Source organism: Mytilus edulis, chromosome 9 (assembly GCF_963676685.1).
Source record: "Mytilus edulis chromosome 9, xbMytEdul2.2, whole genome shotgun sequence".
NCBI classification, from domain to species: Eukaryota; Metazoa; Mollusca; class Bivalvia; order Mytilida; family Mytilidae; genus Mytilus; species Mytilus edulis.
In genome coordinates this window covers 33,380,910-33,404,216 of record NC_092352.1, presented here as the reverse complement: position 1 = coordinate 33,404,216, position 23,307 = coordinate 33,380,910, and the positions used below count along the sequence as shown (strand labels likewise).

Below are 23,307 nucleotides of genomic sequence, written 5' to 3'. Positions count from 1 at the left end.
ATCATGACCCCGATTAATATATCCGACATCATGTACTACAAAACATATGTATGTCATCTATTTTAATTATAATATTTAAATACGAAATACTACGGAAACTGAGAACAATTAACTTAAACCAGGAAACTCGATTTCATCAATCTATTTTTATTGATATGTTAATTGATAACATATGACTTTAATCATACAATGTGATAACAATATTCCTAAAACCATAAGCTATTACATTGGAAAATCTGGTCCATTTGTTGTTGATGGATGGACAACACATCTGATAAAAGAAGAATGTCTTCCACCGTACACAATAATGCCACAGAACCGTTGTTGTCAGGTACTGAAGATAATGGTGAAGCAAATCCTAACTCATCTGGATACGGTTCATTCGGGCAAAGACCTTATTTTACAAGGAATAAGCTGTTCATAGTTGGATGTATTCTGATGACCGAATTGTGTGAACGTTTGACGTATTTCAGTGTGATAGCCAATTTGATATTGTTTTGTACATCTACTTTGAATATTTCTTCGACTGGTGCAGCAAGAATCAGTTTAATATTTTCTGGTTAGTTTGATATTGTATTTTCTTAATGTTTTAAGATAATGAAAAATATCAGCTCAATGTTGCTTAACAATGTTTGTGTGTTTTCTATCCACCTATTGCACAAGTATTATCATAGGTGTATGTTGTTCAAGAACAATCATTCACTTTATCTTTTTTCGCTGTTTATTAAATAATTGCTTTAAATGACACTTTTCTTTTTTCAGCTTTTCTCGGTGTCACATTACCAATTTTTTTTAAATTAATAAGATAATTTACAAGAAGTAAATGTTTGCTGCATGAGAAATTTCTTTTGACAATTTTGAGTAGAAATGTACGAGTGATAGACTTTCATTACATTTTTTTTGTAGATGTGCTATATAAAATGCATATTTGATACTTAAAAAACTAGGGTCAATTTATGTAGTTAGTCACTTCCGAAAGGTTATGTTAGAAGATGATATTATATAATCCAGGATACAATCGATTTTCATAAATTCAATCTTAAGGGTGAATTTTTAAAGAGGTTTGAAAAGAGAAAAATACCTAGTTCAAAATATGAGGGTCTAAATGAGATAAACAGAATAGAGCATAATTGACATAATAATAAAAAAAAAAAAAGCATACAGTATAAACCAGTGCATAGGGATAACGACATTAGCAATTGAAAAATATAGGAAGAAGCACAAACAAATCCAGACCCTTTTACACACACATATATATATGTATATATATATAGTAATAATGGACAAAACTTTTTATAGGGAGAAAGTTTTAGAACAGCTAAATGACAACGAATATTACACCAAACTTCGCAAAAACAATGATAAAAGTACAATCAGAAAAATTAAGAAATTGGTGGAAGAATACTCAGAATCACTTACGTATAATGAAATTGCTTATTTGTGTGACTTTACTACGAAAGAAGCTAACTTCTATGGATTACCAAAAATACACAAAAGCAATACAATTCAAACAGCTGTAAAACATCAGAATAGAAAGTACATTGAATCTCCCAACTCTAACGATCTTAAACTGAGACCAATAGTTGCTGGCCCTGAATCAGCAACTCAAAGAATGTTTCACTTTTTGGATCTAATATTAAAAAAGTTATGTCCGCTAATACCAAGTTACGTCAGAGATGATCTAGACTTTTTGAGGTATATACCTGAAACAGTTCCGAAAAATACACTCCTTACTACATTTGATGTTACCAGCTTGTATACAAATATGCCGCACGATCTAGGAACAACGGCAATAAAATACTTGGTTGAAATAAACCGAGAAATTGTCGACGGCAGATTCGATACGGAATTCATTGTAAAAGCTTTGAAAATCATCCTTGAGGGAAATATTTTTTATTTCGATGGTGAATACTACAAACAAATTAAAGAAACTGCAATGGGAACAAAAGTTGCGCCTACCTATGCCAATTTAGTTATGGCTTAGAAAAATATTATACGAAAAAATTGGCCAGATATTTGGACAGGAATTCAAAACTTATGTTTATGAACAGTGGAAAAGATTTCTAGACGATTGTTTTATATTATGGAATAAATCAACAGACGACTTAGAAAAATTCCATGAAATTCTTAACTCATTGCATCCGTCAAGAAAATTCACAATTGAAAGTAGTAACTTGGAACTCCCATTTCTAGACATTTTGATTAAACTCTCCAACAATAAAATCATTACGGATATTTATTACAAGAAGACAGATACACACCAGTATTTAAATTTTGAATCATGCCACCCATCAAATACAAAAAGAAGCATTCCATATTGTATGGCAAGACGAATATGTTCAATTGTATTGGATAAAACTCTTCGCAAAAGAAGATTAGAAGAACTGAAGATGTATCTCTTACAACAGAAATATCCATTAAAACTTATAGATGAAAGTATTGAGAGGACAAATAAAATGTCTACAAATCAACTGAGAACACCGAAGGAACAGACAACCGATGATGATGTCCTCCCGTTTGTGACTACTCATGATCCGTCATTACCAAATGCCTTCAAGTTTATAAAATCGAATTTTCCGATTTTACATCAAAGTGAAATAATGAAAAATTTGATAAAAGAAGAATTGATCATTTATAGTAGAAGACAACCGAAAAATTTGAAACGCCAACTTACAAATGCGCGATTTGATATAGTTGGAAACATATCATCCGTACAAATTTGTGGCGATTCACGCTGTGGAGTATGTTCCAGAGACAACTATAATTACTTAGAAATCAGTAGTACGAAATATTTCAAAAACGGTAAGAAATTTACAGTAAACGCAAACATGACTTAAATAAGAAAATTTACTCTATTGTATAACATGTGTCAACTGTAAAGAAAATTACATAGATCAAACAGGAAATAGTGTGTTTGAACGGGTCAGGATCCATAAACAGCAAATACGGCAACCCGAGTACAGACAAATTCCGTTGAGCGAACATTTAGACATTTGTGGGGGAGGAAAATTCAAATTTTTCCCGTTCTTCAAATGTACGGAACCAACAGAAGAATACCGTAAAGAACTAGAGAGAAAATTCATAAAAGTGTTTGAAGCCAAGCTTAATGCTTAGTAGTTACATGAACAATAACGTCGCGTCATACTACTAATATGTTACGAACAATGACGTTACGTCATAATACTATTGTGTTCCCCATAACGACGTTCATAGTCTTGAAAAGTCCCAAGATGGATGAAAGCGCTAGACAATGCTGCTTTTAAAACTCTTTTTGTGTATTTAATTTTTAATATATATATATATACATACTGAATTGATAGCATGGGGGGGAAATGAAATACCGAATACAGAGGAAAATTCAAAACAGAAAGTCCTTAATCATATTACAAGATCAATATCTCAAACACATTAAACGACTGGATAACAACTGTCCTATTGCTTTCTTCATACAGGCATTTTCTTATATAGACAATGATGGGTTAAACCTGGTTTAATCTAGCTAAACTTCTCACTTGTATGAAGTTGCATTAAATTCATTTATATTGACAACGATGTGTAAACAAAACAATCAGACATAATATGTAAAAATATCAAAATATCATAATCTTAATCACTTTAAAAACAAATAAAAAGGCATTTAGACGAAGCAGATAAGAAGTGGATGTAATGCTAATGAAAAAAACATCAATTGTCTGCTTTACTATTGTGCTGGGTAGGAACATTTGAAGTACAATTCAATGATCTTAATATCAATAAAATAATTATAAGGATAGTTTCAATGGTTCTAATTCATTGAGCTTTATGACGATACAAAACATGTTTCTAATATTTAAGGTGCAGTATCCATTGTACCAATTTTTGGAGGATATCTGGCAGACGCTTTCGTAGGAAGGTATAACATAATATTAGGATGTGGACTGATTTACGTCATCGGTAAGTATTTATATTAAGTTGTCACATGTAATACGTAAGGATAATGTGACCGCCATAATCCATACTTTTAATTATATTGGTAAAAATAAAAGGATATACAATACATTGTAGAAAAGTACAACGAATGTATATCATCTGTTTTTTTATTAATGCCCTTTTATCGTTCATTTCTGCATATTCTACACTGCTTTAAATACTTTCTTTTTTATAACGTTTGATAATCTAGCAATTAAGAAAAAAATATGTTCAGATCCCTTTCCTTATTAAGCATTAAGAAAGCTTTGTTTAGATTATTTACAGTTACAAAATACAAAACATGATCCCCAAAGAGGATTTAACCGAATACATACAAATATCGTCCAAGCATTTGATTAGAATTTCGTTCGTTGTTGTTTATTGTTCTATTTGAATTTTTTCTCCTATGTTTTGAATTTTTATGCCAGATCTTTGATAGTCTCATATTAATTTTGTCACAACTTTTCTTACTGACATAATAAGAATGCTTGATTTCCTGACAACATAATTATATGCTTGGAAGACAAGCTTTTCCGTTTGCAATCGGCATTTCATAGGGAACCAAATGTGTTCGTCCTCTTTCCGATTTGTTCTTTTGTTTATACGACACTGACTTCATACAGGAGCTATAACACATATCGATGCAGTTCTCTCACTTAGTAATTCAATGTTTTATTACTATTTTGAGCGCATCTTTCCCATCGAACTTGCGATAAAGTACAAATACAGTTAGGTCTACCTGGTATCTTGACTAACATCTAGAAATTGTACACAAGGGTCGGTTGATACTTGACGCCAAAAAAGGCGATTATAGCTTCCCAATTTTGAACTTTTCATTGCTATGTAGCAATATTCCAACAGCGTCTACATACAAAAAATATATCTATCAGCTGATACTCAGCGCTTGTTTTTCTTATCTTATCCTTTATAAAGCGTTGTTGCTTACAAAGAAGCTATTTTATTAAGATTTGCTTGCCCATCCGGAACACCCCGGTTTTTGTTGGGGATCCTGTTATTCAGTCTTCAGTTTTTTATGTTGTGTATATTTACTGTTGTTTGGTTTGTTGTTTGGTTTCTTGTCAGTAAGGTGTCTTCTTTAAATTGCATTGTCAATTCATTTTCTACTTATGAGTTTGAATGTCACTTCGTTATCTTTCGACTCCCTTTTCAATTTAGGGAACGATTAAGGATTGTGACGTATTGCATCGAATTGTTCTTTTTTTATATTGTATGTTGACCTCTGTATATCCTTTTGCTTTTGTTTCGATGGCTTGCTTTCTTATTGAAGCATTCCAATCATCTCCATTCATATGGAAGTAAAATAAAAGGATGGTAAAAGGAGCTTCTCTTTTATATTAAAAAGAAGTGTGCAACATCAAAATCTTTTTTTTCCTTGGAGTTCTTTTTTATTTATTTATTTTACTTTTTGACTGACTTTGACTTTAAAAATAAACATTTATTAGTTTAACCAAAATATCATGAAAACAAGGCATAATTTCTGTTTAAAAGATAAATTTGAATACTGATATGCTCTCAGTTTTTTAGGAATGCAGTTTTTGTGTCAAATTATGAATCCACACCAAAAAAAATAAGATTCCTTATTTATTTCTTTTGAAGTTCTCATACCATAAAAGCATGTCAAACATTTCGTAGATCAGCGAAGTTTGGGCTAACGTATAGAATGAAAAGTTAAAGATAGTGAAACCGACACTATGGCGTTTGTCATAAATTGTTGATGTCGATGTGAATTAAAATTTATTTAGAAATGTATTTTGTAGACTGTTACCGATGTGTTGGTCAAATTATATTTGCAATGGCATTGCTAGTCCATTTATGTATGTGTGTTTACTATCCCTTCAGTATTACTTGGTTTTGTTTTAGTCATATTAAGGTATTAAACTTTATGCAAGCTTCTTATCGCTTTAGTTTCTGACGTTCATCTGGATATCAAGGATATGACGGGTGTAATAAAAATAAACAATAATATAACAGAATGAGAGATTGCAAAATAATGCTGAATATTTTTCTTTTTGTGTTATTGTATAAATTCTGTTTCGTGTGAATTCTCGAAGAAGTCGTATGGTACGAGTGCATTAGTGTGACTTGTTACAGATAGAAATTCCGACTTTTGTTGATATATAAAACAAGCAATACCTTTTGACTATCCATTTTATATTCCTTATTATTTATCTTGTTATCGATGCCTTTTATAGGATTATTTTTACTACCAGCATCGGCTGTTGACTACAAGAATTGGTTTGGACTCCATAACGAAATATCCACTGTAAGTTTCCCTAATACTTATAAACAATGTAGTGAAAACAGGTTTCAAATTCATAACAAACGATAACAGTGTTTGGAAAAATGGATAGATCAATTATGCAAATTGAAAAATATCATACTTTTGTTTACACACTATGATAATACAAAAAAAAGTAAAATCACAAAAAATACTTAACTGCTAGGTAAATCCAAAACGGAAAGTCCCTAATCAAATTGCAAAATCATAAGCTCAATCACATCAAACGAATGGACAACAACTGTCATATTCCTGACTTCGTACAGGCATTTATTTATGTACAAAATGGTTGATTGAACCTGGTTTTATAGCTATCTAAACATTCACTTGTATGCAAATGTCGGATGGAATGTTTTATAATATAAATGTATTTCATAATAACAACATTTTAAATATTTGAATTATTACATCGTATAAATCACCAATTTTGCCGAGAACACAAATAGCGTTTTGCACATCATAGACTTCGTGGTCATTTTACTAGGCGTGTTAGAATAGCTAGCTAGCTTACATAGTTAACAAAAACCTATTATAATACCACAGGAAACAAGAAGAAGATTTTTCTTGTCATCGCTTGTGCTAATTGCTATAGGGACTGGAGGTATAAAATCTAATGTTGGACCATTTGGTGCTCAACAGGTTGAAAATCTTGGACCAAAAGCTGTGCAATCTTTCTTTAGTTGGTAAGTGTCTAACTATAAGTCAAGTTCTAGAACTAGTGGTAAACTGTTTATCGTTATCCAGCATCTAGAAGTATAAAGCAGTCTTAAACCATAAACAAATATTTATATACCTAATATTAAATTCTAAGTAGTCAATGGTCTAAACGTAACAAAAACTACGCAATATTTGTCAGTCAGTTTCAACAACAGTAACACTTACCAGAGGTAGAGCAATAATAGTGCAATAATACCTACTTTAGAATCCGATAAAACCATAAACTGGTGCGAACCCTGCTATTCTGACAGAGTGCATCAACACCACCGCCAGACTCGATCCCATAAGTAACAATATGGCATATATCAAAATTGTTATATTTACTGATCAAACGACTATTATGTTGTCCTTAGCTCTAAGACCTCGAAAACACGTCTCTAATGAGTTTGTAAAGTATAGAACAACGAAGAAATTATGGTATTCGTTGAATATCTGTTGAGTGGGTTTCAGTCTTTCTTCTAAATATATCTTTTTACGAGAGGAGCACACATAATGTTTAACTCAAGACATGTAAACAAAATTCAATGAGGAAAATTTTAAGAAACTGTTGCTATTGAGAATTTGAAAGTTACAACGTTTCTATGACAGTCATTATACATCACCTACTTTGCATGATGTCTCTATTAATGACTTGATGCCATTTATACAAAAAGCCGTTAGATATTTATCACATTCGCACGAAACTTTATTCATTACCCCTTTCTAAACTTTATTCTCTGTTCAATCTATGTTTGGAAAACACTGTAACAAACCTTCATTCAAACCAATACAAACTTACAGCTTTGATTTCGGATATTGCAAGTCACAGACTTTTCAAGCCAGTCCGCATTGGAAAAGATAAAATAGAGAAAAGATCTTTCCTTAAAATTTCCTTTGCCAACAAAGGTCTCGATGGCGTCAACTTAGGCAATATCCTTTATTATAAATTAGTTCAATCGAAAATACCTCCTTATTTCAGAGATCAGTCTGTAGCAATCATTTCTTATACCTATACCAAACCTATTGCAACTAAAATTTTCAATATTAACAGGTTTTGCAGGATCTCAATATTGACGACTTCAAGTCTAAACCTCCTGATTGCACTTGTGCTAGTTCCCTATTAACATATAATCCGGCTGACCACGTTATTACCGGTGACCTCAACATAATTAATAACACTTCCCTACGAAATGTGTTATTAGCAAAAGGTCTAAATCCATCAATTGGAAATACAACTTTAAAATTTTGATGGATTCATTCGAGGATTATGCCAGGCAATGGGCTAAGTGCGAGAAGGAAGACGTAGACACTCTTTCAGAATGGATGAAGGCAGTGAGGTCGTTAATACAAATCAGAATTAAGAAACTGAATGGGTATATCAATGCCCCTGCTACGTCAATCTTTAAAGACCCAAATGTTGCAAGACACTTATCCTACCTCCATGACAAATATGTTGTTGTCCCCGCAGATAAAGCCACAAACAACATCGTTTTTTGTGTGTAAAACTCATTACATGAACTGCTTGATAAACGAATTAGGTATTGACAATTCACTTGGAAACTCAACATATACCTTAACGACACTTACCAAAAAGGAAATCCTGGATAATCATAGGTCTGTTCTATGTTCCTTTGGAATTTCAACCTAAGATGAAGAACTGGATCTTCCATCACTGTATTGGATACCTAAACTACATAAGTGTCATTACTAACAACGGTATATTGCTGGGTCTTCCAAGTGCTCCAAGAAACCTCTTTCTAAATTATTAACATCTATTTTATCAGCAATCAAAGACGGGCTTCAAAGTTATAGTGAAACTGCCTATTTTAGAGGTGGCGTGAATCAGATATGGTTACTTAAAAATTCCAAAGATCTTTTAGAGTACATACAATCTAACTCTCTTAAGCTTTCATCGTGTAATAGTATTAAAACATTTGACTTTCTACACTTTACACAAGTATTCCACATTCCAAACTAAAAGACAAATTGAAAGAGTTGGTATTGCTTTGTTTCATAAAAAAGAATGGCCAACGTAGACACAAGTATCTTGTCTTAGGGAGGGATAAATCATACTTTGTAAAGGATCACTCTGATTCAAACAAAAAATTCTCTGAAACTGACATTATCAAGATGCTTGATTTCTCGATTGACAACATATTTGTTACGTTTGGAGGACGTGTTTTTCAACAGACTGTTCGCATCCCTATGGGTACAAATTGTGCCCCTTTTCTTGCCGACTTGTTTCTTTATTATTAAGTGGCTAACTTCATACAGGAAGAAGGACAAGAAGTTAGCAATATCCTTTAACTCTACTTTCCGCTATATAAATGATGTTCTTTCACTAAATAATTCATAATTTGGTGACTATGTTGAACGCATCTATGATTTCAACTTTTTCCAATTGTGAACTTTCCATCCATTTCTAAGTAGCAACATTCCAGCAGCACCTGTATACGTGGTATATATCTGCCAATTGATACGATATTCCCATGCTTGAATATATCCTATCATGATTTTCTTGATAGAGGGTTGCTGCTCACAAGGAAGCTATTAAACCAAGAGTTTCAAATGGTGAAGTTGAAATCGTCCCTTCGTAAATTTTATGGACGCCATCACGTGTTGGTTAACCGTTATGGAATAACCGTTTCACAAATGATTAGGGATATGTTCCTTATGTCGTAACTTCAATCCCCGTCCCTTTCATGAATGTGACCTACCGAATTAGACTATTTACTAGATTTGTTATCACATAAGCAACACGACGGATGCCACATGTGGAGCAGGATCTGCTTACCCTTCCGGAGCACCTGAGATCACACCTTGTTTTTTGTGGGGTTCGTGTTGCTTATTCTTCAGTTTTCTAAGTTGTGTCATGTGTACTAAGGTTTATCTGTTTGTCTTTTTTCATTTTTTACCATGGCGTTGTCAGTTTATTTTCGATTTTTGAGTTTGACTGTCCCTCGGGTATCTTTCGTCCCTCTTTTACAATATTTACTAGTAGATTTTTTTAGCAAAATCATACACATGCAAAAAGCACGATTTTTATTGCAATATTCAAGTGTCCAACATTAAGGCAAAATAAAGTAGAGAACATATTAACATAAAAATCCTAACTTTAATCATAAATCTTATCAAAATCCGATCAAATCTCTAACAAAAGCTAACTATCATAGAATATTTATGTCAGACTTAATGTATTTTTGAATTATTATATTTTATTTATGTTATAGGTTTTATTGGTTTATAAATGTCGGTGCTATAATTGCCTACTCCGGTGTAGCAGCTGTACAACAGAACGTTGGATTCGATGTTGGTTTTCTCATACCATTAATTAGCATGATAATAGCACTTCTTATTTTCATGCTGAATAAATCAAACTATATTTCTTCGCCTGTTAAAGGTAACAGCAATATTCTTATCTCTTGTTCATATTGATACAAACGTATATTAAGATGAACTTCAAAGAATTGCATTACGAAAATGAAGTATGCTACTTATTTCTATGGATGCGACACATTTTGTTGGATAAATACAGACGGGGACATTTGAAACGAGTAAGTCGAAGGAAACAGACAACAAAGGCAATCAAGAACAAACAACAATTAAAATAAAACAGACTAAGCAACACGAAATAGGATTGATATCAGGTATTCCAGAAGGTTACAATCGAGCAAAATAGGACCGGATTATGGTTTTTGAAATATCATAAAACCATAACTCAGTAAAAGGTGGATTTTACCTAATGGAGTTGCACCCATTGTTATGTAAAATTATGTAATTGAACAATTAAGAACTAACACGAAAAAAGTAACAGTTTGTTCAATCGATAGCTGAAACACTGGCTACCTTATGAATGGTACATTCGGGGCCTTGTTGTCAAACAGCGGCACTACCTGTCTGGTCGTAGAATAATATAGAAAAGGTTAAGTAGATACCATTTGGTCAATAAAACTAATATTCTCTTTTGAAATGATGATGCCTTGGTGGCAAATTAAATATTATATCATACGTTGTACAATGAAAATAAAAATAAGGGATAAGAAAATGTGTATACAAGGAAAAAACGAAATGTTTATCAATGCAAACTGTTTCGCTGATTCAACCTTCATTCTATTTACTAGCACAGATAAGCAACTGTCTGACAAAAATGTAACATTTCCTTTTTAAAATCACCCATTGCTATATTCTATGGCAATAAGATACACCTTACAACAATAACATTGTATCTTTGAACATTTTACCATATATAGGAAGAACTGTTCAACTTTGTCAAAATGCCAACGGTAAAGTAGATGAGTGGAACGACATCCAATTATATTGCCGATTCACCTTTACCGGTCGATTTGTTTCTATTTTCCATGAACAATTCGGATGTTATTCATTGTACCTATCATCAGTTATAAAATATAAGAGCTAAAGGCTCATTCATTATAAAGAGATACATAAATCCGTCATTTGCAAAATTCTTAATTTTTTTAGGCAGTGTTCTCAAGGATACCATTGGTGTTTGTTGCGCTACTAGATGTAAGGGTTTCCGCCATGCAAGGGAAGATGAAGGTGGCCCGTACAGTAATGAGATGGTAAACGGTGTAATAGCAGTCCTACGTATTCTACCTGTATTTTTATTGATAATTGTGTATTGTGCAATTTTTTCACAGGTATATTTACAGATATAAGTATTACTAAAATTGCATTTTCATAACCATTCGAGTACAACTGACGATCTTACAATTTGAGAAATTATATTATAAAGGGTCTCACGAGGTTTTATAAATTACAGCAAATTGAATCTAAAATGATCTGTTATCATTGGACGGTAAATAAGTTTTTGTGCAGCGTTCAAAAGGCTTAATAACAAGATATAGGAATTTTGAATTATTTGTATCATATTACAGTAGTACCTGGTACTATTGTTTTTATGTATTTCTCTCTCTCAAATATTTCTCATTCTTAAATGATTTTTTTCTTATTAACAAAACACGATCGATACAACATGCCAATCACTCAGGACAGTAGGCTTTGTCTTTGATGATGCAATTGTAATATACAACAGTACCTGTTGTCGTTTACCTTCTAATGTTTAAGTTGATATTCCTTTTTAAAAGGCACAATTTGTCAGGAGATTAAAAATTTAAAGTATATATTGTGTAGAATAATTTATAATTTCAAAGTAACTAGAATTAATTTTAATCAAAGTCTTGTTTAATATCTTCTGCAATTATAGTTTAGATTGATCATATTTTTTTTAGATAGGTACAACGTTTTTCTTGCAAGGTGAAAGAATGGATCTCAAAGTAGGGTCCAGCAATGTACCTGTTGCAGTGCTTAACATATTTGACACGATCATAATTATAGTTTTAATACCAACAATGGAATCGTTTGTGTATCCATTTTTGGCAAAGATCAACAGATCACCTTCGCATTTACAAAGAATGGGTAGAACATTATTATTATTATTAATCATTTTTTATATTTTTACTCATTCTGTATTCAAGAGCTTGCAGGTGCTACTCATACTTTATAAAACGTCACCAGAGACTGACAAAAAAGTTAATAAACAAGGGTAATATCAAAGAACATCTTTTTAAAAAGTTCATCGGAAGCTACCATGACTTTGTTAATAACAATTCCGCACTTCACAAATAATACATAATGATCTTCAAGTAATGATTCAAGGTACTGATGTTGTTTATCATCTTGATTACGTGTTAATTTTTTCTTTTTATTTGTCTATGCATATTTTTAACCTTTACTGCTTGACGTTTTTTTCTTGGCTCGGTATTTATACATTCTTTCATTCTGCCATTGTGTAATTGTGCTTTGGTTATTTTTGTATTCTTGTCTTTTGCACATCGTTGTCAATATAATGGAATTGTATGCGACTGTCATACAAGTGAGATGTTTAGCTAGCTATAAATCTAGATTTAATCCATTATTTTTAACATAAGAAAATGCCTGTACCAAGTCAGGAGTATGATAGTTGTTATTCATTCGTTTGATGTGTTTAAGCTTTTGATTTCGCCTTTTGATTAGGGACTATCCGTTTTGAATTTTCCTTGGAGTTCGGTATTTTTTAGTTTTTTTTATTTACTTTTCATTTTCGCTTATGTGCTTGGTTTTTTAAATTTTTTTGAAGGATCTACATGTCATATTGTTGTTCTTTATTGATATAGTTGTGTGTTTCGTTGTCGTTAAGATTATTACACAATGTTGATTGCTGTACCCTTATTTTTGACATTTTTACCAATTATAGATACAAGTATCTGCATCCTTTTGTTATACATGCAAGAGGTTTATCTATTAATAAAAACAGGTTTAATACAATATTTTCTAAAAAAAAAAAAGAAATGCCTGTACCAAGTAAGAAATATGACAGCTGTTTTTCATTCGTCTGGTTTTTTGATTTTGCCATTTGCTAATTTCCTAGGAGATCGGTATTTTTGTAAATTTACTTTATACTACGTTCTTCAAATAGAAATTCAAAACTGAGCTCTACGGGTGGTTATTTGAAATGAAGAAGGATACTATAAGCTTATTTGTTTTGGGAAGGAATTTCACAAGCAGTAAAACTTTGTCGATTCAGATTTATTGATAAATATGTAGGATACTGAATTCCAAATTGAAAGTCCGGAAACATTTCTAATTATTTATTTGTTTTGTGACCCCCAGCATTAACCAAAAGATCACTGACTCAATGAAAGGCAAAGTATAACCAAGGCATATACAGACTAATGAAGTCGAAAACAAACTGACAATGCAATGGGAAATGTGAAAAGAACGACGAAATATAAACATCTGTACATAAAACACAACTTCATTAAAAACTGAAGACTGTGCAACACTCATCAAAATTCCGCGGGTAATCTACAAGTCTCCGGAAGAAGAAACAGACCCTGCTCAACATGTGGATAATGTTAGTTTATACCCGATGATAGAAATGAATAAGACCCAAACCAACTTTCTTGTTTAGCGCACAGTATGGACAAATATTTTTAATGTTGAGATGTTGGTCATGTCTCATTTAACGAAAGAGCTTTGATATTATTGTATTTTATCCGTTGTAATGTTTTTCGAATGTATGAAGCTAATATGTCAAAATTAAGATCAATTCATAACAACACCCGACAGAGTTATACGCGCGTCTGGCGTATTGAATTATAATCCTGGTACCTTTGATAACTATTTACACCACTGGGTCGATGCCATTGCTGGTGAACGTTTCGTCCCCGAGGGTATCACCAGCCCAGTAGTCAGCACTTCGGTGTTGACATGAATATCAATTATGTGGTTCATTTTTATAAATTTCCTGTAACAAAACTTTGATTTTTCAAAAAACTAAGGATTTTCTTATCCCAGGAATAGATTACCTTAGCCGTATTTGGCACAACGTTTTGGAATTTTGGGTCATCAATGCTCTTCAACTTTGTATTTCTTTGGCTTTACAACTATTTTGATATGAGCGTCACTGATGAGTCTTATGTAGACGAAACGCGCGTCTGGCGTATTACATTATAATCCTGGTACCTTTGATAACTATTTTCACCACTGGGTCGATGCCATTGCTGGTGGACGTTTCGTCCCCGAGGGTATCACCAGCCCAGTAGTCAGCACTTCGGTGTTGACATGAATATCAATTATGTGGTTCATTTTTATAAATTTCCTGTTACAAAACTTTGAATTTTTCGAAAAACTAAGGATTTTCTTTGGCTTTGCAACTATTTTGTTATGAGCGTCACTGATGAGTCTTATGTAGACTTAACGCGCGTCTGGCTTATTAAATTATAATCCTGGTACCTTTGATAACTATTATATATTTGCTAAAGAAGATGGTAGATTTATTTTAAAATACTACAATGAGAAAAATGAGAAAAATATCTGCAAGAAAAAATTGAAATTAAGGAATGCTTTCTGACTGTGTATGTAAATTATGTAGTGTATATTCTGAATTGTTTTATTTGTATAAATATTTCACATATTTTAAGGAATTGGAATGATCTTCGCTGCAATGTCAATGTTTGTGGCAGGTATTCTGAAAATTTCCCGAAAGAAGGATATAAGTATCATAGGCCAAAAACTTGCTGGTAACACATTTAATGCATCATCTATATCAATATTTGCTCAGATTCCACAGTTCACTCTGTTAGGTGCCAGTGAAGTGTTTACAAGCATATCTGGTAATTATAGTTATAGTATACGGATACTCATTTAATTTTTAATTTTAATTTGAAAAGTACTAACAGGTTTATAAACATTTCACTTGAATTAGAAAGGTATTAATATATTGCAGTCATGTTGAAAGAGTGACATGTTTACTGCGCCTTTTATGTCAGGATTGTGCCAACATTCTGCTATCTGGTAAATCACAAACCGTATAACATTAACCATGTTCATCCCCTCTCAATGTAATTAATATATATTGAGCCAAAAAAGTTTAGCAACAAAAATATTAAATTTTATTATATTACAAAATCATGAAAACATATCATTTTGATCAAAAAAAATATGAAATTATGACATGTCAGAAGCAACATGAATGTTTAACACTCATATTCATAAGGACATTTTTTGTATGGAGCGCGGGAGGGTCAAAATGTGGAAATGGGTATAGTATTATTCAAAATCAATTTGTCGGCCATGCTCTTAGTGCATCAATGAAGGATTGGCAGGCACACCAGCAGCTGCCCGTAATCAATGCACTACTCTTGTGGCCAGAATAAAACTTGTCACGTGTTGACGTAAAGCGAAGGTAGCGCTCCTCCCTTGACGGTGGTTGTTTTTTGTCTACGACATATCGAGCTATCCTGTGCTGTTGCAATTTGTTGATTAATGTTTTTTAGTCCCTAAAGTGTTCACTTATGCACATTAAATCAAGTAACGATGTCATCAATACTCATGCCAGCATCAACCAATCCAAGAGCCATCTGACGGTCATTTTCGGAGAGGCCTGGTTGACGCCCCATACAATTTTCTCACACTTTTATGTGTTTTTCTTACCCATGGTGTGTTTCTGAACGTTAGTACCAAACACAATTAAATTTCGTTTTAAAAGTACAGGTAGAGAAGGTAAAACATCAATTACATGTGCTAAGCTGGAATGGCGCGAAATCAACCACCTGAAAAAAAGTACGACTGTTTAAAATTACAAGTAAAACTAAGGATTATATCAATGATGTTTAGTAAAAAAAAATCCAGAAACAACAAAACTAAATTTGAAAAAAAAGTGTTGCTAAACTTTTCTGGGTCAGTATATATCTGACTCTAGTCTCATAGTCTTCAAATAACTACTTTTCTGTTATTCATGAACGAAAACCTTGTGTTGTATACTTACATAATCCCATTGTTCGTTTTGAAGTAAATAAATAATGACTATAAGACATTTGCGGAAACTAGCATACACCTACAATAAGGATTACAATTACACTTACAGATAGCACTTAAATCTTGGGCTTTCTCGAAGTGTAAAAATAAACTGTTGATCCAAAACAATGTAACGATAGGGATGTTTTTCTGTAGTTGAACAATGATTTTTTTCAAATATATATTAAATAATTATTGTATACGATATTATCCAAGGTTGAAAATGCTGCAATTGTACGAAGCATGATAGAATGAACTAACATTATTTTAGAAATAAATTTAACATGAGACGCACAACATATCGCAATTGTCGTTGCAGTTGATAGATTGGGACAATTGCTGAAAAAAGTCAGCAATACTTTGTGTAAGCTTAAAGAAGGTGCAATCAACCATGGTAGCATGTCTATGCTCAGACATACTTTCTCTCTCTTTTTTTTTTAATGAGAATGAGGAAATACAGCGGACGGATGTTTTTTAGCTATATAGTCTCTGGCCTTTGTTAGTCTTGTATGATTTTTAATTTTAGTTTCTTGTGTATAATTCGGAGTTTAGTATGACGTCCATTATCACTGTACTAGTATACATATTTTTTAAGGGGCCAGCTGAAAGACGCCTACGGGTGCTGGAGATTTTCGCTACATTGAAGACACATTGGTGGCCTTCGGCTGTTGTCTGCTCTATGGTCGGTTTGTTGTTGCTTTGAAACATTCCCCATTTCCTTTCTCAATTTTATTCATGAAATTTCACTTGCCGTTCGGTATAATTTTGAAATCTTTTTTTTTCCTCAACTATGCGAGAGAAAAAAACCAGATATCGACGAACTTTTCTGTGTCGGAAATATTTTTTAGACTGTTCGCCAGACTCAGTTGAAATGTAAAATAGCTGTACTCAAATAGTTAAAACTTTGCTATCTATGTTTTCAACAGCAACAAACAGAAAATGACAAACGAGTTTCTAAGTTGTTTTTCTTTCATGCAATTATTATAAAAAGATCTTGGGAATTATTAAGTATGGACGTTTTATTTTTCGCGGTGACGATAATTATCCTTCATGAACATAGGTGGAACTGGTATGCTCGAAACATGAGCTAAATTTAATCCCTGTTCTGAGACTGGTACTATTTTTATGGAATTGTAATATAGAGTGCACTGACGACGCAGGGGTCGATCCAGTCATTTTCCAAAGAGGATTCCAACCCAAGATAAAGGTAGGTTTGGGAGTGGGGGTCCGACCAAATCTCCCTCATCATAAGCATTGATCGGCAAGAAAAGGGGTGTTCCAACCCCCGGAACAGTCCGTGATCTCTCACTTAGACGTTGTTCATTTCAACATAAAGTTTATACGCAAATCTATTCAATTGATTGTTAGGGATAAAATAAATAATCAAAAGTGTAACAGGCGAGAAGAAATTGTTAGAACAAATCACAATCTAGATAAGTCGGCAAGGCAACAGTTGTGGATACAAAGTTATAATCGTGCAGTAAAGTATCATCTGAACAATATTTTTCGTATACTAACCATTGCATTAAACGTACCCTGTTTCGCGGGGAAAGTCTATTTCTCCTGCTGATAATCATACATATATCTACACATTCGATCCTTATAAATCTTTGTCTTCAAATATTTTGTGGGGTCCTGATGGTAAATCCAGAAAAGCACTTCGGACACATGAAATTTAACGTGTTGCTTACATCTTCTTTTTTTTTTATAGAAGACACCATTTGCTATTTTGTATATGTATTGTTGAATTGTTTTTTTTATTTTGAGATGACCCCTTGTTTTTGTCACCTGTAATCGTAAGTTTAAAGTGTGAACCTAGGCATAGATCTAGTTTATGGTATTATGGCTTTTATAAATACAAAAATGGTCAATGTATCCAACGATAAAAAAAAAACAAGACGTTTAAGAAACTAAGATTCAAATTTTTGGAAGCAAAGTTGGATTTTGCTATCGTATTTAAGTTTTTTTTGTTTGTCATATAGCTTTACACTTTTTGTTTCGGTTCTTATGCATCCATGACTTTTCCATATTTGGCTTTGAACGTTCCTGTTGGAGGTAAACCAAGACATGAGGTTCGTAAAGAGTTATTTACAGAGATTCTATTTCATATTTGGGTCAATATCGGGGGAAGATCAAGATAGGAGGCAAAACTTTTTATTTTGGTAACATCCTTAATCTCCATTTTCCTTGTATATGTTCCGGACCATATGAGTATTTGGACCGTACGCGTACGGTCTGGACCTTATGTGTACTTTTTCAAAATACTCATACGGTCGGACCGTACGCGTACGGTCTGACTAATTTTAAGAAGTTGGTCAAGTTTACTGATTAGAATAGAAAATATATCACAGATCATGATAACTGAAATCTCGAATCAATTTTAAAATTTAAATTGTAAATTGAATACAAACATTAATCATATTTTAACTATTAAAAAAGACAGCCTGTTAATCTCCTGTATTTAGAAAATTAAATGGAAGTAACTTTCACTCATTGAAATTGAAATTATTTGAAGTAATCAAAATGTTGGAAGATTTTTTGAGAATATTTACAGCTTTACTACAAAAACCAACAAAAATACTGGACAGAAATTATAAGAAAAAATCTATGGAAACAAAATAAGTAAACAAATAAATTCATAAGACAATTAAATAAATACTTATTTGTTGTCTGTTCTATGGTCGGATTTTTGTCTCTTTGACACATTCCCAATTTCCATTCTCAATTTTATTTATTTCAATTGATTAGGATTAAATGTTCACTTATTCACTAATTGTAATAATATTGATTTGTAAAAGCCAATAAAAGATATGTTCGCCTAAAATTAACCCATGCTGATCCAAATACATTGAAGATCCAGCTCGTACTAGACCGTATGAGTATACGCATACGGTCCGGACCGTACGCGTACGGTCTAAATACTCACATGGTCTGGAACAGATATATTAGATACAAACATTTACTGAAAAGGGGTTTATTGAGGGACGTGAAAAGTTGTGTATATTTTACCATGAAATAAAACAATTAAGCAATCTGTTCAAGATTGACTTATATGCCATATTTTACACGACACTGTAAGTGTATATGTTATTCTGTATCTATTTTCAATAATTTAAATAAAAAAACGGATGTGATGATTTTTTATTTTTTTTTATGTATTGTACCTATTATACCCTTATTTTAATTTTATATAATTTTGATTTATAACAACAAAGTTACTCCATGAAGGTATACTGTAAATTAACTACGTTGTGGCATAATTGAGGATTCGTTGATTATCGTCTGAAGGTTACAAATGGTATACACTTGTAATTGACCTTAATGACATGTACCAAGTTAAGTAATGTAGACTGTAATTAGGTGGCTGATGGTGCTATAACAGAGACAAAATGCCTGACTGAAACGAATACATTTCAACAGAGAAGCTGACAAATATAAAAGAAATATAAAATTAATTACAAAAAATTAAATTATTAAAAATCATCTCAGCTAATTTTGTAAATATTTTTTCTAATTATGAAAATATTTTCCCGTCGAATTCCCATTCATGTCCAGTGCATAATGTTTATTTAATATTGTAAACATTGCGATATCTACAACTGCAATAATCGTGTTATATTTGAATATACTTTAGATTTATAAAGTAACAAATTAATATGAATCAACAGGATTGGAATTTGCATATTCTCAAGCACCATTGTTTATGCAGGGAGTTTGTATGGGATTGTTTTTAGCAACTTGTGGAATTGGTGGTTATGTAGCTGAACTCATTTTAGTAATTGTAGATGCTGTGACAGGATCCCAGCCGCCAGGTAGGCTTTTCTTAGTGAAAATTGAATCGTGAAGTAATGATTAAGCACTGTAATTATGCGATCATCGAAAAAAGAAGTGTGTCAGTCTATGTCTGTAAATACTCTATTATGATGTACTAACCAAATATCTGGAGAGAAATTTTTTTTTACATCGCTAATTATTTTATTCTATCATATAGTTTATTTCAATGTTAATCTTAATGAGCAGTCTATTTTTCACCTAATTTTCGATAAATCATAATACTATGTGTCTATTAAATAATGTATAGAGCCTTATTGAAAATTGGTTTAATCCAAATGAGTTAATCTCTTTAAATAAAGATATCATTAATATTATTAGTTTGTGAAATGGAAATAAAACATCACCAAAGATACAAGGCTTTTACTTTTGTACGCAAGACGCGCGTTTTGTCTAATAGAGAATCATCGATGAGCCTTTATTGAAAAAGTTTGAAAGTCAATTGAAGTACGGTGTTGAAAAAGCGTTGAAGCCTACAATTCTGTAAGGTTTGCCATAATATATTCCAAATGTTGTTTGTAATTATCCTTTGTTTTAATTTGCTGATGTGTGCAATTCATCTCTTTTTATATTTGATTGGGTTTGTTTTTTTCGTTTTTGTTTTTTTTGGTTTTAGCAAATTAACTAAAATGGAATTATCAAAATTATTTTTGGATTCTAGTTAAAAGAGGGAGAAAGATACCAGAGGGACAGTCAAACTCATAAATCGAAAATAAACTGACAACGCCATGGCTAAAAATGAAAAAGACAAACAGACAAATCGTAGTACACAGGAGACAACATAAGAGGCAGATTTTCTAATTGTAATTCTTAGTACTAAACATCCAGCCTTAAAATGGATTATATGGTCATGCTTCAAAGGTCTATGATATGATATCGTTGTAAATTAAATTTTCATTCACTGCGAACAAATGAAAGAGCGTCCTTCTTGTATTCTTTCGGTATTGGTAAATAGCTTGTTTCGAAACCATAAACTTCAATCTAAATCAGTTCCATCATATAACATTTACCTTTTAAAGGCTTATTATTTGCTTTGCTGTACGTGTGATTAAAAAAGCGTTTTTATGGAAATTCTTTAAAATCAAGATTAAAGGTCATCGTTAAAGTCATAGATCATGAATGTTAAACTACATGTTGGCTCCGACATCTTCAAGTATTATGAAACAAAATCTGTTTTCAGTCATTGAAAATAAGGTGATCAATGGAGATTGAAATATTTTGCTTTTTTAACTATGTAAGGTTGTCTCAGCATAAGAGTGATACCGTATACTTTCTATAAATTTTTATGTGTAGTATATTTTTTCAACTTACAAATGGTGTTGTAAATGTAAGGTCTGTTTTCAAAAACAGTTCTTTATTTTTTCTTTTAAGTTTTAGGTTTAATAATTGTTCGTTAGTTATCGATAAATATATGATCGACGTAATATAAAGAATATATTTTTTTCAGATTCTTGGTTTCCCGATGAAATAAATGATGGAAAAACAGAATACCTTTTCTTCCTGCTGGGAATTTTAATGATTATTAACTTTGTGATATTCGATATTGCTGCCTACTTTTACAAATACCGGAACCGAGACAACTATGAAATTTCTGTTAACGCTTGATCTTAAATTATAAACTTTACATAACTAACCAGGTTGTCCTTTAGTTGAGTCTTATTGGGTATGATTGAGTTGTACAGAGGCGTACTTGTTGTCAACAATGGCGAATTATGTTTAAAAAAACATAGTTATTTGATGCATTGCATGCAGATAAATTATGTATTGATTCCTGTTTGCATACACATATGCAAAATATGGTTCAAGTGAAAGCCTGCTTCCTTAACCTTGAATGTAAAATAAGTTGCTTTCGTGATCAGACTCATACATAATAATGATGGAGTGTTATTTGTGTATGATTCGGATGTTATTCGATGTAATTAAGTTTGATCTTTTTTGTATTGTATATATAAGCTCATCTTGTTTATAATATTTTGTTAAATTTTTTAGGGTGAAATATCCATAATTAGTGGAATTCGTGTTGTTTCTTATTTATTATTTATAACTGTTGATGTAAATGTCCTTTGGTTTTGTGAGTCTTTGTTTACTCCTTGGTTTTGATTGTTATTGTCTTATAACAATATGGTTCGGCTGTAATTAAATATTCATAAATAATATGGAAGAAAGATACCGCACCATCTTTGTTTAAGGTAACCAGATATTTCATTGTTTTCAAGTCATCTCTCTTTGACTTGTTCTCTCATAAATTGATGGTCTATGTCAATTGTTGACTTGGAAACAGGTACAGTTGACTGTAACATGACATCGCTGCACAGACAGAAGACCCAGATTTCAAACATGCATATAATAAAGTTCATGTCCTTCTAAAACAGTCCTCCAGATAATTGAAGTTGTTGAACACTTTCCTCTTTTCCACATAAAGTTTTTGACGACATTGCCTATCATAGAATATGTTTGAAACACTTTTGATCACCCCCAGTTTTTGTTTGAGTTTTTATTGTGCATAGTGTGGTTTTCATTGTTGGGTTTTGTGTACTATTGTTAGTATGTTTTTCTTCTTTAGTTTTAGCCATGGCGTTATCTGTTTATTTTCGATTAATAAGTTTGAATTTCCCATTCATTATCTTTTGTCAGTCTTTTAAAACATATTCAACTTAATAAGGGGCTTCGAAGGATAATAAAAATCAAGGTAAAGTAAGCTCGTCACCTTTGACTCTTTTTTCATCAAGTATTTATGGTCATCATTGCGATGATTTGGGCATATTGAGAATACTATCCCCCATGCCAAGATAAACGCTATCATATATAGCTTGACACCTTTGATGTGTTTCAAACCTAGGACCAATAATGCAGCCATATGTATCAGGGATGGGGTAATCGTAATCAATTGTAATTGATTACATTTTTTCCTGTAAACGACAGTCATCTGTAATCGAAGACATTTTCGATTACATGTAATTGTATTTTAATCGATTACAGCAAAAATCATGATGTAATCATCGATTACTTTCGATTACATTTCGATCACTTTAGTAAATAGTTTGATGAATTATCATGATTATAACATATTCCAAATGAAAACATGTATGTAGTACTGATATGAATTAAGAGTTTATCAGCTGCCTTTATATTTCTATCTTTTGTCTCAAGCTGCATTATGGTCACCAAGAAACCCT

At 32.1% G+C, this 23,307-nt stretch overlaps 1 protein-coding gene across 4 annotated transcripts; it reads left to right on the top strand.

Moving 5' to 3' along the window:
• On the top strand, window positions 1-22,145 carry LOC139488182 (solute carrier family 15 member 4-like). 4 transcript variants are annotated; one of them, XR_011655937.1, is made up of 10 exons: window positions 1-559; window positions 3,835-3,933; window positions 6,162-6,232; window positions 6,791-6,930; window positions 10,174-10,343; window positions 11,423-11,601; window positions 12,193-12,379; window positions 14,926-15,117; window positions 19,935-20,112; window positions 21,579-22,145. XR_011655937.1 is itself a non-coding variant. In XM_071273632.1 (10 exons), the coding sequence occupies exons 1-10, from the start codon at window positions 259-261 to the stop codon at window positions 21,734-21,736; spliced, it is 1,641 nt and encodes a 546-aa protein (XP_071129733.1). In that variant the 5' UTR covers window positions 1-258; the 3' UTR covers window positions 21,737-22,145. The 4 variants fall into 4 exon arrangements, 3 of the variants coding, with proteins under 3 accessions (XP_071129733.1, XP_071129734.1, XP_071129735.1); XM_071273632.1 differs by having other exon boundaries at window positions 19,969-20,112; XM_071273633.1 differs by having other exon boundaries at window positions 20,010-20,112; window positions 21,579-21,764.
• The last annotated feature ends 1,162 nt before the right edge of the window (window positions 22,146-23,307 follow it).

Coding starts and splice junctions, on each gene's coding strand:
- LOC139488182 (XM_071273632.1), top strand. CDS start 259: ATGGACAACACATCTGATAAAAGAAGAATGTCTTCCACCGTACACAAT. Junction 11,602..12,192: donor ATTGTGCAATTTTTTCACAG/GTATATTTACAG, acceptor TATTTTTTTTAG/ATAGGTACAACGTTTTTCTT. Junction 15,118..19,968: donor AGTGTTTACAAGCATATCTG/GTAATTATAGTT, acceptor ATGAATCAACAG/GATTGGAATTTGCATATTCT.